The sequence below is a fragment of the Aquarana catesbeiana genome, linkage group LG13, assembly GCF_042186555.1.
Source record: "Aquarana catesbeiana isolate 2022-GZ linkage group LG13, ASM4218655v1, whole genome shotgun sequence".
Taxonomy (NCBI): Eukaryota; Metazoa; Chordata; class Amphibia; order Anura; family Ranidae; genus Aquarana; species Aquarana catesbeiana.
Window position 1 is genome coordinate 136,191,777 of NC_133336.1, and position 19,585 is coordinate 136,211,361.

At 40.1% G+C, this 19,585-nt stretch overlaps 1 protein-coding gene across 2 annotated transcripts in view; it reads left to right on the top strand.

Annotated features, from left to right (window-relative positions):
• The window catches only part of INO80 (INO80 complex ATPase subunit), a 357,091-nt gene that overhangs the window by 155,109 nt on the left and 182,397 nt on the right, over positions 1-19,585 (top strand). For both annotated transcript variants that reach the window (XM_073609688.1, XM_073609689.1), the window contains exons 14-16: positions 1,663-1,758; positions 2,832-2,891; positions 17,578-17,720. In XM_073609688.1, coding sequence (XP_073465789.1) covers positions 1,663-1,758; positions 2,832-2,891; positions 17,578-17,720 — 299 coding nt within the window. The remainder of the gene's footprint in view (positions 1-1,662; positions 1,759-2,831; positions 2,892-17,577; positions 17,721-19,585) is intronic.

Consider the following 19,585-nt stretch of genomic DNA (forward strand, 5'->3'; position numbering starts at 1 on the left):
CTGGAGGGAGTCTATTTCACATTTTCACAGCTCTTACTGTGACGTAAACTTTCTGTATTTGGAAATTTCTTTTCCTCTAGATGTAAAGAGTGCCCCCTTGTCCTCTGTGATGACCTTTAAAGTGAATAACTCAACACCAAGTTCACTATATGGACCCCTTATGTATTTATACAGTTTGATCATATTCCACCATAATCTCCTCTTATCAAGAATAAATTCACTTCCTCTAATCTTTCCTCATAGCTAAAGCTCTTCCATGCCTCTTATCAGTTTGGTTGCCCTTCTCTGCACTCTCTCCCATTCATTGATATTGTGTTTGAGAACTGGTGCCCAAAATTGAACTGCATATTCCAAATGAGGTCTTACTAATGATTTGTACAGGGCCTAAGTTATATCTCTCTCTCTTTTTACAAGAAAGGACTTTGCTCGCTTTGGAAACCGCAGCTTGGCATTGCATGCTATTAAGCTTATGATCTACCAAAACCCCCAGATCCTTCTCCACCATCGATTCCCCCAGTTGTACTCCCCCTAGTATGTATGATGCATGCTTATTCTTAGCCCCCAAGTGCATAACTTTACATTTATCAACATTAAACTTCATTTTCCACATAGTTTCCCAATTAATTAACAGTGCATTGAGGTCGGCTTGTAAGTTGGAGACATCCTGTAAGGACGTTATTCCACTGCATAGCTTGGTATCATCTGCAAAGACTAAAATCATACTTTTAATCCCAGACCCTATATAATTTATAAAGATATTAAAAAGTAAGGGTCCCAACACCAAACCTTGGGATACACCACTAATAACCTTAGACAATTTAGAGTACGAATCATTAACTACTACTCTCTGAATCCTGTCTTTTAGCCAGTGTTCTATCCATTTACAAACTGATCTTTCCAAGCCTGTAGACTTTATCTTACACATTAGCCGTATGTGTGTCAAACGCTTTTGCAAAATCTATGTTTTGCTAGGTGGATGTTTGGGCCTCATCAAATGCCAGCTTTGGGCATAAGTTCCTCTGGGCAGTTTTTTGACCTACAGACATTCCTCCGGACAAAAAGTTTAACACCTAAAACGGAATTAAGCTTTTTAAGAATGTTAGTACTGTGGATGTTGATGCATTGGCTTCAGTGCTTTCATATGCTCTAAATTGAAACACATATGCAGATGAGAAATTCTGCCACTTTTCCTTTTTTAAAACGTACTTTCAGAGTCCATGACTGAAAACCAGACTGGTTAAAACCAGACACAGACAGCTTTTTTAGAACAGGTGTACTTTAAGCCCTGATCAAATACCAGATCATCTATTGCCCATAGAGGCTTTGTCAATTGGAAGTTAAATGATGGGGTGAGCTTAATTTTAAGTTGGAGGAAAGACAAGGCCTAGTGTACTTTCTTGGCCCAGTGTTCCAGGGGATGTCCAAGAACATAGGGATCAATTTAAAGACATGCATTTGTACTTTTAGGCACCACAAGGTGTTTGGGTACAGTAGTAAGTACATGTTCACATGTCTCTGTGTCCTTCAGCTATGTGGAATAGTAAAGTCAGGTACCCATCACACAGGGGAATGATAGTTTTGATGTCAAAGCTCATTTCTTTGTGAGTTCAAGGTTATTTATTTGAAATAAAGAACAATCTTCATTTGTGTTTCTTTATACAGAGAGAAAATATCTGGGGCCCTTTTTTAGTTATTTCACCTGCCTCCACCCTGAACAACTGGCACCAGGAATTTTCAAGATTTGTGCCCAGGTTCAAGGTAAGGGGAGAGCAAACATTTATTTATCCATGTAATCATGCTAATTAAACATTTGAAAGATGAAATAATAAATGCACTGAATTTTATATGCATCATTGTTAAACAACTGCTTTATCGCTGGACAGTTTATTTTATTTATTTCCCTGCAAGATAAAGTCATAATGTGCTAGTATGCATCGTGTACTAGCACATTATGTGAAACCTACCTTAAAACAAAGCTGTTGCAGCGCCGCTAAGTCAGCACTGCAGCCGCTTCCATCTTCACCCGTCTTGCTTCCGAGTTTGCGGGCTCTGGCTCTGTGACTGGCCGGAGCCCCGATGAAGTCACTCTTGCGCATTTGCATGGGAGCCGCTTTTCACGGCACAGGACTTTGAAGGAACGGCATGGGTGGCCGTTCCTTCAGAGTGCATGCACCAGTAATGTCACTGGCTGCATGTAATGTAAATATCTCCTAAACGGTATATGTTTAGGAGATATTTACACTACCTATACCTATAGGTAAAAGGCAGTAAAGGAAGTTTCCTTCCTCTTTCATGTGTTTTTTTTTATGTTGTACTTTAAAATTTTAGTTTAGTGAATGTGATAGTAATAACAAATATTTAAATTTATTCAAGACCTGTTGTTTTTAGAAAGAAAAGTATATTTTTTTCTATGTTTTTAAGTTTGCATAATTTGCAAACTGACATTTTATAACATCCTTAAAATGATTACATAAAATCTTTAGTTTACCAATAAACATTTATCCATGATGCTCAGAATGCAAAGCATTCTTTGCTTTCTAATATCAAAGCCCAGCATGGTCCCTTGTCCTTTTTCATTCACAAGTCATTCATCAATTAGTGCAATTTAATTTCTACTGCTATTCAAGTCTGCTTCATATAACAACAGTACAAAGAGCTTGTCAAAAGCTGGCAATCCAGCTTTGAACTTGCCACCTGCAGGCAGCATGTGGTAAATATGAAATGTTTCTGCATAATATTTTATATTTACCTGATTGAAAAGATAAAAATTAATAAAAATAAAGTATTAATAAAAATATTTATATAGTTTTTTTGTATGTGTTTCATTTTAGGTGCTGCCATACTGGGGCAACCCTCATGAAAGAAAAGTCATCAGGAAGTTTTGGGGCCAGGTCAGAATCAATAAAACTTATTTGTGTGATTTTTATGTGCACTGATCAATTGTTACAATTTACTTTATGATCGTTGCTCAAAATTACTGGTAGAATACGATGGTCATTAAGTCCTTATACAACCGGGCATAAGAAACATATTTTTTTTTTTTGCAGGTCTATGTAAGCTTATGTGGCCATGCACATCAGACATTTAGATCAGTATTTGCAGAGCAGCGTTTATAGGCATAAAATAAGACCGCACCAAAAGAGGGAGAAGCTTATGAGCATAATTTACTTGTGTATTCCAATAGCCAGACTAAATTAATATTCTGGTCAGTAGAACCAGTACACTCAACACCATATGTGCGTGCAACATTAGAGGTTTTTTTTTTTTCTGCCAAGTTTTGACAGAAAAAATCCAGCATATTCAAAATATAAATTCATATGCCCATGTGCATGAAGCCTTAATTATATCTGAGCCCAAATCAAAAATGTAATATGTTGCAGCATTAGATTTTTTTTTTTTTTGTTCAGTTGTTTTTTCCTTTAACTTTCAAAAGGTAAAACCTGATACCTCAGAATAAAACACTTCCTGTCACTTCATGGCTACACATATTTCTCCACTGTATCCATAGAGGGAACCCCTGTTGTCACACAGGTTTAACATCAAACGTGTCTGCCTTCATCAAATTTACATCCTGGGTGATGTGATTAACCCTTTCGCTGCTAGGACCTGACAGCAGGGGTATCGCACACAATCCGGTGGCTGCAGCCACCGGGATTGTGTGTGAAACACAGCAGGATGATCCTCCAATTGCATGATAGAACACATTGCATCAATCAGGTTAGAAACAACTTGTAAATCAGAGTCATATGGAATTTGCTGCAATACATTCTCTTCAGGAGAGGACTGGGAGGGCTCTAACTCTGAATCGGAGATGGTTATAGGGACCTCAGGCATACTTAGAGATGGAGACCCAGTAGGGCAGAATTAGACTCTTCCATAAATGGTGCCGGAGCATGCTTAGAGCCTCTGGTAGTAGATTGCTTAATCCAATGTGCACAAAACTGACTCTGCTGTGGACAGTGCTGTAGTAAGCAGTCCCAGGATCTCAGATTCAGGCATTGAATCCTTTTGGGGATATTGAGTAATTGTCCCTAAAAGCAGCTGTAGATTAATAGCTAAGGTCACCTGTTGCAGCTAAACTGCCCTTAGTATGTCCTTGAAAATTCATGTTGCACAGCATAGCGAAAAAAAAAACCTAGGCCTAAAGTGAAGCAAGGCCTTTTGTACTCACATAGGTAAGCAACAGGTGCTGATTGGGGTTACGGGTGTCCTGAGGTGAAGTCACTGAACAAGGGCAGTAGAACAAGACCTGGTGATCCACATGGTGTTTCAGAAGCAGGAGGAACAGTGTTATAGCACTTCTTCTAGGCAGAATGGCAGGGAAGGAAGTACAGAACACTCAAATCTTCACCTAGTGGATGCCGTTAGTGCACAGTTCACTCAGCTTTAACCATCACTGTGTTAAAATAGTGAGAACATGAACTTTAAAATGGTACCCAATGATATCTACTGTGAGGTAGCTCCACGTGCTTCGGAGACTCAGTCACACCAGAGGCTGTACCACAGCTTTGAGGCCTGGAGAGCACACTGCTGCTAACTATTATAGTACACAAAGGTCTGGAAATGGACAGCCCAGTGCCCCAAGGTCACATCCCAGGTTAGCCCCACAATCCAAAGCTGTTGCTGAGGATACACTAATCCAGATATCTGTCGTGTAATGATTAGCTCTAATAGTCTTAATTAAAGACACCAAAGAAAAAAAATAGATGTTATGCTTAGATTAAATGAATTTTTGCTAGATAAAGAAGATGTGCCGATCATAATAGTGGGAGACTTTAATGAGATCCTAGACAGAAAGTTGGATAGGCTTCCTGTACGGATCCTCTCAGAGTCTAAGGAGAGGAGTCACCTGTGCCTATTCCTGGATGAAGTGGGGTTAGTGGATTTGTGGAGAGCGCGAAACCCGGGGGTCCAGCAATATTCTTGCTACTCAGCCTCACACTCCACACTCTCCAGGATAGATATGGCCCTGGGAAATGATAGAGCACTACAGATTATAGAAAAAATTACATACTGGCCAAGAGGGATATCAGATCATTCCCCAATAATGGTTACAGTGAAACTAAGGGGGAATAGACCCAAGAAGGAGTGGAAAATAAATCCACACTGGTTTGAATTAATTAAAAAAACAGATGAGGTCCTCTCCAAACTGAAAGAATTTGTCGAATTTAATGAAGGCACTGTGCCGGCTGGGATATTATGGGATACCCTAAAAGTATATCTTAGAGGGATTCTAATACAGCAGGTGGCCAAATATAATAAGGATGCTAGAATCTGGGAGGAAAAAATTCAAAGAGAGGTGCTGGTGAAGTCCAACTCCCCACCATCCACTATTAGGTCTTCAGGGGGAGAGATAATATCAGATACTATAATGATAGGGCAAAGTTAGGGGCTACTATAAAAATCTTTACACCACCCAGAAAAGGGGAGTGGAGGATGTGATGGAAGATTTTCTGGGGAACCTAGAAATACCGGTCATTACACAGGAGGAAAGGGAGGAATTAGAAACCCCAATAACCCTTGCAGAACTCCAACAGGCAGTAGCTAGCATGGCAAATCAAAAATCCCCTGGCCCTGATGGACTTCCAACTGAAGTGTATAAATATTATGGTGATATTCTACTCCCAGAGTTGCTAAGAGCATTGCAGGGGCAAGTCAGAGAGCGACAGTTGCCGGCTTCAATGTTAGAAGCAACCGTTATAGTCCTCCAGAAAGAAGGGAAAGATCCTTTAGATGTAGCGGCATACAGGCCAATCTCTCTTTTATGCTTGAATGCTAAAATTCTGGCCAAGGTTCTGGCAGCCAGGTTGAATGGAATTATTCCCAAATTAATCCACTCGGATCAGGCGGGTTTTATTGCTAATAGATCTACAAGTATGAATATCAGAAGAGCCTTCCTAAATTTACAGGCCCTAACAGAGAATGAGGGAACAAGAGCTGTATTGTCGCTGGATGTGACTAAAGCTTTCGGCAGTGTGGAGTGGGGATATATTTGGCAAGTGTTGGGGAAATTCGGCTTTGGTCCGTCTTTTATTGACTGGATTAAAATGCTTTATAATAGGCCTAGTGCTAGACTTAAAATTAACAATGAACTCACGGATAAGATAGAATTGGAGAGGGGGACAAGGCAGGGATGCCCACTGTCGCCTCTGCTCTTTGCCTTGGCGATGGAACCCCTGGCTATCTCTATAAGAACGAGCCCTGAGATAACGGGCTTTCAGAGGAAGGTGGGAGAAGAAAGAATTGCGTTGTACGCGGACGATATTCTGTTGTTCCTGGAAGATACGGGTCAATCACTGACAAAAGCGATGAGCATAGTGGAGGAATTTGGTAACTTTACAGGATTGGAGATAAACTGGAAGAAGTCTGAACTTTTACCAATAAACCCTATTAGTGACCTAACAATTCCAGGTATACCCCAGCTAGTAGTAGTGTACACTCTGAAATACCTGGGGATCGCCATGACAAAAGACCCTAACCAATTTATAAGTAAAAACCTCACTCCATTTCTGGTCAAATTTAAGCAAAAAGCCGACATCTGGAAACGGTTCCCATTGTCAGTGGCAGGAAGATGCAGCCTAATAAAAATGATTTGGATGCCACAATTGTTGTATGTGCTACACAATTCCCCAGTGTGGTTATGCAAGAATTGGTTTAATAAAATCGAGAGCTTGTTTAGAGAGCTAATATGGAAGGGGGGACAAGCTAGGATTAGACTTCGGACACTTCAACTCCCGATGGGGGAAGGTGGGTTTGCGTTGCCCCATCCAGAGCATTATTATCTTTCATCTCAGCTGCAACAGCTGATGGGATGTGGAGCTCCGGATGGGGGTACTCCCAATGGAAGAATAATATTAACTGGCGCCAAGCATAACACAATAGCTGAAGCATTAGAGGCGGGTTCGTTTCGCTATAAGTACCCAACAATTAAAATGATAATTAAAATATGGAAAATTGTCAAAAAACAGATGAGATATAATGGGTTAACTGAGTATACTCCCATCTGGAATAACAGTAACCTGCAGGAAATCCTCCGGATAGAAAAAGTCAGAGTGGGATAAACAAGGTATCAAAAGGTTGAGACAACTTTATGTGGGTAATACCCTTAAAAATTTTTCGGAACTAAAATGTGAATTTAACTTACCGCAAAGCACATTTTATACCTATTTACAGCTTAGACATGCCCTTGCTGCCCAATTTAGGAGTCAACCCTTGGAATGGAAAGAAACACCTCTCTTCCAAAGTATATTTCGAGTGGGCCCCACTAAGGGTTTAATATCCGAAATATATGGACAAATAAGCAAAGAAGTCAATAGGGAGGGGAAACTCAATGCAGTAAGAATAAGATGGGAAGAGGACATAGGGGCAATAACACAGGAGCAGTGGAGGAGAATCTTAGAGATGGGACCGATTGTATCTGTTTCTCCCCCACAGAAGATATCCCATCTGGTGTTGCTAAATAGAGCCTATTATACTCCCAAGCGACTATTTAGATTTGGTAGAAGAGATGATGACAGATGCCAGGGGACTGGGGATCTCGTGCACATGGTATGGAGATGCCCCAAGTTATTCCGATACTGGGAGGGGGTGATTAATACCATAAGAGATATATTTGGAATAACATTGGAGAGGGAGGCCATAGTATGCATACTGGGGCACAGGCGGGAACAGGGTGAGAGGAAGAGTATTACAATACCAATTCTGAGATGCTTGTTCCAAGCCAGGAAAACGATTACACTGAGATGGCAATCAAAGGCACCCCCCACAGTAAAAGACTGGATCGGAGCAATACATGAGACCCTCTGTAGAGAAAGGGCAGTGTATACAAAGAGAGGTAACCTCAAGGAATTTGTCAGAATGTGGAGACCCTGGCTGGAAAAAAGAGAGGGAAGTGTATTATAGACTAGGAAAATCAACTAGTTTGCACATCCCGGTAGGAAAAGGAAATATTAGACTAAACGGAACTAAAAAGCCAGTTAATTTTCAACAAGAATAGTTAATTGCAATATAAATAGTATTGAATAAAATGGATATAGGAATCTAAATATGAGCACACTTAAAAGGGAAGGGGAGGGTTGGGTAAGGGGGGAGGAATTCAAGGTGTAAATATACATTTTTTAACATTGGAAGTGGGTATAGAAGGGGGGTGTAGGGTGTTTCTAACTCCGAGGCTCCTTTTGTTTTTTTTGGATTATTTGTATTTTTTTTTAGTACAATAGGACCCTACTCGTCTATCTATCAACTTTATTATGAAGATATGACTTTGTGTACTCGGCTCTATTTTTTTGTAATGTTAAAGTTTTAAAATTGAATAAAGTAAAGAATAAGGTCAAGAGGGGAAGGAAAGGAAGGGGAATAAAAAGGAAAAATAAAAGGGGAAGAAAGGGAAAAATACCAATATGATGTGAAACTGAGTAGACAGCAAAATGAACGTAAAGCTGAATAAACCTCTCAATAGTTTTTCTGAAGTGGAATAAAAAAGAGAAAAGGGAAAGACACCAAAGAAAAAATATATATGGATACCAAGTAACTTGATTGAAAGTTAATGTAAATTAAAGGGAAAGCAAGAATATAGTTCTAATTTTTCTCAGCAGAGCTGAGGTAAGGTTATTGAACCACATAGAAAACTAGCAAAAATGGAGGAATGATAAGTGGAGGCAGGATATAGGGGCAGGCTTAAAGAAGAGACACACACACCTCTTTCACACAGCACACAGGAACAGAGTTGAGGCTGTCCATCACAGGCTGTGTGCTTAAGGTCCCCCCCCTTCACCTTTTAGCGCTTGCTGTCTGGAAAACTTGTCAGAAGTGACTCATGAATATAGCAAAGAAAGGAAACAACAGAGTAATGGGGGAAAAAGTTATTAGTTACTGGCTATGGACTGAAAGAAGTGCTAATAGCTATTGCCTCCACATATACCAACCACCAAAAAGTAGATAGCCAAGATGAAGTATATGAATGGGTGGGTGGAATTGGCGCTGCTAGTGTGACATGTGTGATCTCATGTGTCAAATAAAGTCATACGTGCAAACAACACAAACAAAACAGGCATATACAACAACAATAATAAACAAATTACTTGCGCTGAATATACTAGTATCAATATATATATAATATACTAGTATCAATGTGTGCTTAACTTGTTGCTGCTGTGCATGACAAAGTCAAAAATATTATGAAAAAATGTAAACCACAGCGCAAAGCAAACCCAAAGTGCAATACAAATAATAAAGTGCAAGTTTTGTGCATGAATGGGCAAGGTAAATGGTAAAAAAACAAAGCAAAATCTGCAAAAAAATTACAAGCATGTAGCCAGTGAAAGACTGTATTGGTTACAAACACCAGTCCCAAGCACAATATTTCTTCAAAAGTGCTGCTGTGCAATCGATATTCCAAAGTGCTGTGGTGCTCAAATTTCACACAAGTGATTTGTGCTTCACACACCACCCCCTATGTGGTTAAACTCACTTCCCTTTGTATTTCAGACCCCAACCTAAGGACAGAGAGCCCACGTGGTATAGTTCGTCTTGGTTTATTCCATACAAGGTTAAAAGTCTTGCTAAGACCCCTTTCACACTGGGGCCACCCGTGCGTTAGCGGTAAAGTGCCGCTTGTTGTAGCACCGCATTACCGCTTTTTAAGCGGCACTTTTTGGCCGCTAGTGGGGCGCTTTTAACCCCCGCTAGTGGTGCTTTCCGAATGCTTTTGCATTCCTTGCAATAGGCAGAGGAGTTTTGGGAGCGCTGTATACAGCACTCCCAAACGGCCCCAAAGATGCTGCTTGCAGGGCTTTTTCTAACATCCCGCAAGCGCACCGCTCGGGTGTGAAAGCCCTCAGGTGTTCACATTCGGGTGGCATGGGAGGAAGTTTTCAGGTGCTTTACAGGCGCTATTTCTATTGCTAAAACACCTGAAAACTGCCTCCATGTGAAAGGGGTCTTACAGTGTTCCAGAGTAAAAACCGCAAGGTTAAACATCAAAGGACAGTCCGCTCGCTCCAGGAAGCAGCTTGGTTCTCTCACGACCTCGCCTGCGTGTCACCGCTTGCCGGACGTGATGTCACTGAGGAGCCCAGAATCTGCGTCGACACGTTTTGCCCCTCCCACAGGGCGTTATCAAAGACAAAGATTCCTGACCTCTCAGTTGAATAAATAGCCATATGTGGACCCAAACCGCTCACATGACCATGATCTAATTTCCCTTTGGGTGTACTCGGCTTCAAATACACCCAAAAAGGCTACTTCCTCATTCATAATATGCAATTCAAATAACAAACGTATTAACATCCTAATTGTAGCAGTATATCTTTGTACTCCCCTGATAAGTAATCTAATAGCTAATTAAGAACTAAAATACTTTACATGTGGTATTTAAAAATATCAAAATACATTTATTTTTTCTTCCAAAAGCATAAAAAATTTGGTGAAAAAATAATAGTAATAAAATAATAATAATAATTAAAAGTAAAATAATGAAAAAAAAATGAGGCAATTAAAATTAAAAATACAATAAAAATAATAATAAAAATAAAATTGAAAATAAAATAAAAAATGGAAAAAAAAATGAAATTTTGTTTGAAAAAAATATAAATAGATAATAAGTAAAAAATATATATATAAATAAAAAATGAGCTAGAATAATAAAATAAATAAAAATAAAACAAGGCCATTTACCAATTAGATAGAAAACAGCTAAGGTCTAATTCTATATTTAACCCCTTGGGGTTCATAGTATTTAACAGATAAATCCATTTAGTTTCATTCTGAGAAATAACCTTGGTGATGTTACCTCCCCTCCAGTGCAGGAGTACCCTATCATTACCACAAAACTTCAGTGATGTGGGGTCACGTTGTGAACCAATCTATAATGCTTGGACAGGCTACGGTTAACAAACCCCTTTTTTATATTGTCCACATGTTCATGTAGCCTGATTCCAAGTTTTCTAGTGGTTCTCCCCACATACTGAAGCTTGCATGGGCATTCAAGCAAATATGTCACATGTGTGCTGTCACAAGAAATTAATTTATCTATTTCAAATGTTATCCCTTTACTAAGCGACTCAAAATGTGTGATTTTTCTTTGCCTATTTTTAATTGTCCTGCATGCTCCACATCTCCCACATGTGAAAAAAAAACCCCACCTGATCCAAGAAAGTGACAACTCTATGAGGAGGGTTGACCACATCCTTGGCAAGTCTGTTTCTCAGAGTGGGAGGCCTGGTGTAGATAAATTGAGGTTTGCTTGGTAAAATTTTTATTTAAAGTGTGATCCTTCAAAAGCAATGGCCAGTATTTACATATTATCCTTTCAACCTGCTTTTATTGTCTTGAAAAAAAGGGTCATAAAGGCCATACCATAGTTGTTCCTTTTTTCCTTATCTTGCAACATTACATCTCTATTCATTTTTAGGACTTGTTCTTGTGTTCTAATTCTTTGGGCCTTTAACTTTTTTCCTGGAATTTTTCTATAGTAAGTACCAGTTCACAAGATATTTGAACCATTTAGGAATGACTACTATCCTGGGAATAGGGGAGGAGGAAGGGGACAGGGGAGACCACCCTGGAATCATAACCTCCATCCCAGGAATTACAACAACTCAAGAGGGGGTTTTCCAAAGAGAGGCTATGGAGGTCCCCCTTGGAGGAGGAGGGGGAACCCAATCACAGGGGGAGAGTATATTCCACGAGAGAGAATGGGGGAGGAATGGACACCCTGGTATTACAACACACCACCACAACACAGTGGCAGAGAGGAAAGAAACCAAGGACCAGAGGATGTAGGGGAGGGCAGAGGAAAAAAAAGAGAGACGTAGGACAAGGAATTTTCAATTTTTAAGCAATGCTGATTTTACAGAAGACGAGTTGCGTGTTTTAGAGTTAGGTTTAAAATTTGCCCCAGACAGTAATCTGGACAAATTCAATGTTTTTATTGACTTACAAAAAATTTTGAGGAAAATGAACATTAAAAATTACTTTTCCAATGGTAAACAAAAGGGGACAAGGAAGAAAACCAGTTTCAGCATATACAGCTTAGTATCTAACCCCAAAGTAGCCAACAACCATTTTAGTGAGGTTTTCAGGATCCTGGTTTAACAGGTTCTTGATGAGCTAAAGATTACATCAGGAAGGCGGAAGAAAGATATTGAAGAAGGCCTTAAAATGCTAGAAAAAAATAGAGGTGGTTATTAGGCCAGCGGTTAAAGAAGGAGAACTGGTGATTCTAAATACAGCTGACTACATGGCAGAATTAAATAGATTGGTAGATGACCAGGATATTTATGAAAAATTAAAGGGGAACCCTACAAATAAGTACAGGGCCAAAAGAAAAAAATTGGTTAATAAAGCACAGAGTGAAGATCGTATCAATAAAAGAAAAGCAAGGTATTTATTACCGGACGCTTCTAGAATGCCAGGTATTTATCAAATACCAAAAATTCACATATGTATTGCCAAACCTCCAGGGATACCAATAATAAGTGCCATTGACTTTCTCTTTAGTAGGTTGGCAGAGTATCTGGATTGTTTTTTCCAGCCATCGGCTCAGGAATTCCCAGCCTACCTAAGAGACAGTAAGGAGTTGATCAATCTGCTTAGAAATGTTGAAGTGTCAGATGATTGTACTCTAGCGAGTATTGATGTTAACTCGCTCTATGCAAACATCAAGCAAAGTTATGCCCTGGAGGCAGTAACATGGGCCCTACAAAGGACAAACTTAAAAACAAAACAAAAAGAATTCCTGGTAAAAGCACTAGATCTGGCTATGAGAGTAAACTTCTTCTGGCACGATGGCAATCACTATAGGCAAAAGAAGGGAGTTGCCATGGGGGCCAAATATGCACCCTTAGTGGCAAACATTTTTATCAATAAATGGGAACATGAAGCCATATATGGGGGAATCCAGACCAGAATTGAGGTTATACAAGATCGTATATCGACGATATTCTCATTGTGTGGGTGGGAACGCAATAAACCATTTTGGACTTCTTACAAGAACTAAATAACAACACCTATGGAATTTCTTTTTCAGAAACACATGATAAAATGGCTGTAAATTTTTTGGATTTAGTTATTTTTAAGAAAAAAGGCAAATTAAATACACGTACCTTTTTCAAGGAGGTTGACCGGAATGGTTACATTCCGAAAAGGAAGTTGCCATCACCCTAGATGGCTAAATGGGGTACCTAAGAGCCAGATGATGAGAATATGTAGGAATTGTGATGACGAAGCAGATTATACCACCAAACATCAATAATTATAGAAAGATTCCAGGAAAAAGGTTACAGGCCCAAAGAATTAGACTCCTTTCACACTGGGGTGGTTTTCAGGTGCTTTTGGGCTAAAAATAGCAACTGTAAAGCGCCTGAAAAACACCTCCCCTGCAGTCCCAGTGTGAAAGCCAGAGTGCTTTCACACTGGGGCGATGAGCTGCCAGGATGTTAAAAAATGTCCCAAAAGCAGCATCTTTGGAGCGGTGAAGGAGCGGTGTATACACCACTCCTGCCCATTGAAATGAATGGGCACCACTGCCAAAGCGCCTCGGCAGCGGCCCTGCACAAGCGCATTTAAGCCTTTATTTGGCCGCTAGCGGGGGTTAAAAGCACCCTGCTAGCGGCCAAATAGTGCCACTGAAATGACGGTAAAATGCTTAAGCGGTAAGCGTGTATAAAAGGTCAATGAGGTTCTGGACTCCTGACAGACCCTGTTGCTGCACTGACGTTTCTGGATTCTGAGTCATAGGGAAAGCAAAAGAATTGTCAAAGGATCTTCGGGAAAAGGTAGTTGAACTGTATGAAACAGGAAAGGGATATAGAAACATATCCGAGGAAATGAGACTGCCAATCAGCAGTGTTCAAACTCTAATCAAGAAGTGGAAAATGAGGGGTTCTGTTAAAACCAAACCACGGTCAGGTAGACCAACTAAATTTTCAGCCACAACTGCCAGGAAAATTGTTCGGGATGCAAAGAAAAACCCACAAATAACTTCAGGTGAAGTACAGGACTCTCTGAAAACATGTGGTGTGGCTGTTCCAAGATGCACAATAAGGAGGCACTTGAAGAAAGATGGGCTGCCTGGTCGAGTCGCCAGGAGAAAGCCATTACTACGCAAATGCCACAAAGTATCCCGCTTACAATACGCCAAACAGCACAGAGACAAGTCTCAAACCTTCTTACACAAACCTTCTTTGAGTGATGAGACCAAAACTGAGCATAAATACTACATATGGAGAGGAGTCAAGGCCTATGGTGAAAAATACACCATTCCTACTGTGAAACATGGAGGTGTTTCGCTGATGTTTTGGGGATGTGTGAACTACAAATGCACAGGAAATTTGGTCACAATTGATGGCAAGATGAATGCAGTATGTTATCAAAAAATACTGGAGGAACATTTGCATTCATAAGCCAGGAACCTGCGCATGGGACGTACTTGGACATTCCAACATGACAATGATACAAAATACAAGGTCAAGTCGACCTTTCATTGGCTACAGCAGAATAAAGTGAAGGTTCTGGAGTGGCCATCTCAGTCTCCTGACCTCAATATCATTGAGCCACTCTGGGGAGATCTCAAACGTGCAGTTCATGCAAGACAGCCCACGAATTTACAGGAACTGGAGGCTTTGTACCAAGAGAAATGGGCAGCTTTACCATCTGAAAAGATAAAGAGCCCCATCCACAAATACTGCAAAAGACTTCAAGCTGTCATTGATGTTAAAGGGAGCAATACACGGTATTAAGAACTGGGGTATGTAAACTTTTGATCGGGGTCATTTGGGTAGTTTCTGTGGTGATTATGATTTAAAAAGAGTAAACATAGTTGATTGATAATAAATGGCTTCAGCCAAACACTAACCATGAGTGAAAGAAAAGTTTTTGTGATATCATTCATATTCTCTGAAAAATAGCCAAGAAATCATAAATTCTGCCAGGGTATGTAAACTTATGAGCACAACTGTATAAGCAAAAGTTCAGTCGTAAATTAGAGTAAAGTAGGTGGTACCAAAAACGTGCATACAATTAGGCAGTATCTTCGTGTCACATTCGTGCCCCCCTCTTGTGCTGCACTCACCGGATGACACTACCCATCAAAGGGTAACTAGCCTCCACAGTAACAAATGACTGTAGATGGGGTCCTCACCGCTACCTTCTTAGTCTTGTCCGTCCACAATGAGTTCATGAATAAACAATAATGGTAGTACCCATAGCATGCGTAGTACCCATAGCATGCGTAGTACCCATAGCGTGACTCCGTATAACTATTTTATTGCGCAAGATAATCAGTAAACTTACAGGAATCCAAACGATTACAGGCATTGTATACAAAAAACAGGAAGTCTGGGTCGCGTTCCACGAACCAAAACTGTATGTGACGTAATGACGCAATAGCTCCGCCTTATGCATTTTGTCACAGGGATGTCATTGGAAGTGACCCCATCTACAGGACTTTTATACTGTGGAGGTTAGTTACCCTTTGATGGGTCCCCAGTGGCAATTTTCCATCGACCAGTAGACATGCCTGATGACCCAGTGAACAAAATTCCCAGTTTTCTTGGGTAATATACATACATTCCCTATTTATATACGGTCTTTGTATGTGTGGGGACCTGGTGCCACCCTGTTTGGTCTCGATGTGCTTGGCGACGCATCTATTGGAGCATGCCATTGCTGTATATATTTCTTTTATTCATACGATCATTCTATTCATATGCACCCGTCTCGTCTCCTGAAGAAGGAAGGAACATACATTTCCGAAATGAGTAGGGTTGCTCGGTGAACCTCCACAAGAATTTTGGCCATTCACTGTATCGGGGCCAACATTATGTTCTAATTAATCCAAGCTTTAGTGTGCTTTAAGTATATGTATCTTTGATGTCCTCATGCAATGGACTTTATGATGTAATGTAGTTTAGACCATGTGGTCAACCTTCCTTTAATGCTAAAAACAATTTTGTATACTTTTATCATTTTTGTTATATATCTTTACTGTTTTTCACATTCCGCCTTAAAAGTCCCAATTGGGGTAATCATTTTCTACCCTTTGATGGGTAGTGTCATCCAGTGAGTTCAGCACAAGAGGGGGGCACGAGTGTGAACCGAAGATGCTGCCCGATTTACATGCACATTTTTGGCAGCACCTACTTCACTATAATTTACCACTGAACTTTTGCTTATATGAATTGGTGGATTTGTATTTGAATTTATGGACTTTGTTATGTTATTGTGTTCACACAGATACTTTGATTATATTGTACTTGCACATTTGCACTTTATTTTAGGGCATAGTTACATATGGGATTTGCACTCAGCACTTTTTGCATTACGGTGTTGTATATGCCTGTTTTTTTATGTTGTTTTTTTGCACGTATGGCTTTGACACATGGGATTACACATTTCACACTAACAGCGTCAATTCCACCCACCCATTCATACACTCGACAGAGAGTAATGACACTTAGTGCTTACACAATAGAAATATGTGCTTTGTTTCAGATTTCATGTCTGAGTTTTACAACCACTTTAATGTTTGCCACTGTCCCATCCTCCTGAATTTATCAGTATATACCAACTGTTTAAAAATTTTTGGAACTCATGTGTCCCTTAATGACTGATAAAGAGAATTGTACATGCTCCATTTCAAGATGATTTGTAATGTAATAATTTTACTAGAATCCAACATTGTTTTGTTGGAAAAATGCTTGATAGGTTATTCCACACATTGCTTGAGTACTAAAATGTACCTAAGAACCCTTCAGACAAAACACAGTATTCAGTAATGAAATGTGAACAGCTGGTGTTATTTGCTTTTGAAAGCTCTGGCTAGAAGTACTGTTCTACAACATTTGAGCCTGCACCATGAAATAAAACCTTTCTGTAATCCTGTTCCACATCTATTATGGCCATACGTTATCCCACCCCCCCATTCCTGACTTTTGGCTAGCAGGGATCTACAAACTATGGCCCTCCAGCTGTTGGGGAACTACACATCACATGAGGCATTGTAAAACGCTGATATTAACAGACATGAATAGGCATGATGGGAATTGTAGTTCCTGAACAACTGGAGGGCCATAGTTTGGAGACCCCTGGGCTAGAACAAGGTAAATGAATTTACCTTGATACCAACAACCTGTAATCCTTTGTACAGCAGCATTTAGACTGGAAATATGAGAGCCAGCACTAGGAGCCAACCAAGTTGGTGTAGTGTAGTGCATATGTTCTGACAGGAGGTGTACCTTGTCATTGTGCTGCTGCTCCATTATTGACCAATCAAAAGATTGGAGTGTTTTCTTGAATACCTACTTATGCTGTCTGGCCTGAGTGTCCCAATTACAAAACTAGCCGCACAAAATTAGAAATTCCTTAACAAATAAATAAATTGTTATCTATGTATTTTAACTGTATTTTGCTCTTTTAGGAAAACTCATCTTAGGAGCAGTCATTCACATTTTTCTCAGGGATACAGAAATAATCTTGTATTAGTGTTGTCTTGTTTGTTATCATTTATCAAAGCACAATTACAAGCTCTTTTCTAAAATGTATCTTTCACCATTATTCCCTTTTCTTTTGACCTAACAGAAAACATTGTACACACAAGAAGCCCCTTTCCATGTGGTGATCACCAGCTACCAGCTGGTTGTACAGGATGTGAAATACTTCCAGAGGGTAAAATGGCAATATATGGTGTTAGACGAGGCCCAAGCGCTGAAGAGCAGTTCTAGGTAATGTCTCAGCATGTTACCATGATTTTTTGACCAGCATTAGAGCTACTCACTAGATTTGGTTTGCCAGTATCTCAAGATATCCAGCTGCTGAGAAGGCCTGCAGAGAATATAGCTGTCCCAACACAGGAATTTGATTGGGGATGGTTACTGAAAAGTCAAATGGCTGTGAATCTACCTGGTTAAAGCAAAGGCTTCCCAATGCATACTATACGGGATGTTGAGAAATGTAGCAAGATGAGTTAGAACTCAACTGCTAGCTTATGGCGAGATTATGAACCCTTTTTTATTTTCCTATTTAGTATTGTGTACAGTATATCTTGCACAGGTTCTGCCCAATGATAGTTCTTGTGTAAGGGCCTTATTAAACGTATGCATCCATGTGTGTTTTTTATTTGTTACTGTATGCATTTTTGTATTTTTGTGTCTTTTTTTTTTTTTATTGTACTATGCAAAGTTAGATTGGACTAAGATTTTAGAGTGGGATATATAGACCACGGGTTATATACTGCTGCCTTCACTTGATTGAGCATGGGCTGTTTTGATTGTGGCAATCAAAGCTGTAAGGACAGTCCCAATATAACCCCGGCTCCCAGCCAGAATCAGTTTCTTGATAGTGTCTTTAGGTGATGGATGACAGAACATATTGGCCCCATAAAGAATGAGGAAGGGAGGACATCTGGTTACAAAGGATGGGGAGATGGCGAAGATATTGAATTTATTCTTTTCCTCAGTCTTCACTTGGGAATCAGGGGGTTTCAGTAACTAAAACTGCAGTGTTTGTCCTCATGACACATCACAGGATCATGGCTAACAGAGGACAGGATTAGAAATAGACTTGGGAAACTTAACATTAAAGTGGTTGTAAACCCTTACAACACACTTTTTGCTACAGGTAAGCCTATAATAAGGCTTACCTGTAGCTACCCTGGATATCTCCTAAACCTGAACAGTTTAGGAGATATCCCCTGTATTTGCATGCGCCGATGTCATCTGCACATGCGCACTGAAGCAAAGGCACGTACGTGCCTTTGCTTCAGTGAGTGTGCCATTTCCGGCGGTTCCCGCGCGCATGCGTGGTAGTGACGTCATCGCAGCTCAATCACAGCACTGAATCAATCACAATCAATCAATCACAGCACTGAAGCCCGCGATACCCGGAAGTAACTCGGAGAGCGAAGTCGGCTGCTGGAGCGGTGTACGTGGATGGCTACAGGGGCTTCGATCTCAGGTAAGTAATTCATAATGAGCTAGTATGCTATGGATACTAGTCATTATGCCTTTTGTCTTGCAGGTATTTTTTTTTTTTTGTCCTGGGGTTTACAACCACTTTAATAAATCACTGGGACCAGATGGCTTGCAATCGATGGTACTTAGGGAACTCAGTCAAGTAATTTCCAGACCATTCTTTACTGCTAGAGGGTTCTTTACTGTTTTAGAGGGTTCTTTACTGTAAGAGCGGCAAGGATGTGGAATTCCCTTCCACAGGCCGTGGTCTCAGCGGGGAGCATCGATCGTTTCAAAAAATTATTAGATAAGCACCTGACAGACTGCAACATACAGGGATATGCAATGTAATACTGACATATAATCACACACATAGGTTGGACTTGATGGACTTGTCTTTTTTTCAACCTCACCTAATATGTAATATATATATATTAACACCAATATTTAAAAAAAAAAGGGCCAAAATACATTCCTGGGAATTACAGTTATGCCCCGTACACACGGTCGGATTTTCCGAAGGAAAATGTGTGATAGGACCTTGTTGTCGGAAATTCCGACCGTGTGTAGGCTCCATCACACATTTTCCATCGGATTTTCCGACACACAAAGTTTGAGAGCAGGATATAAAATTTTCC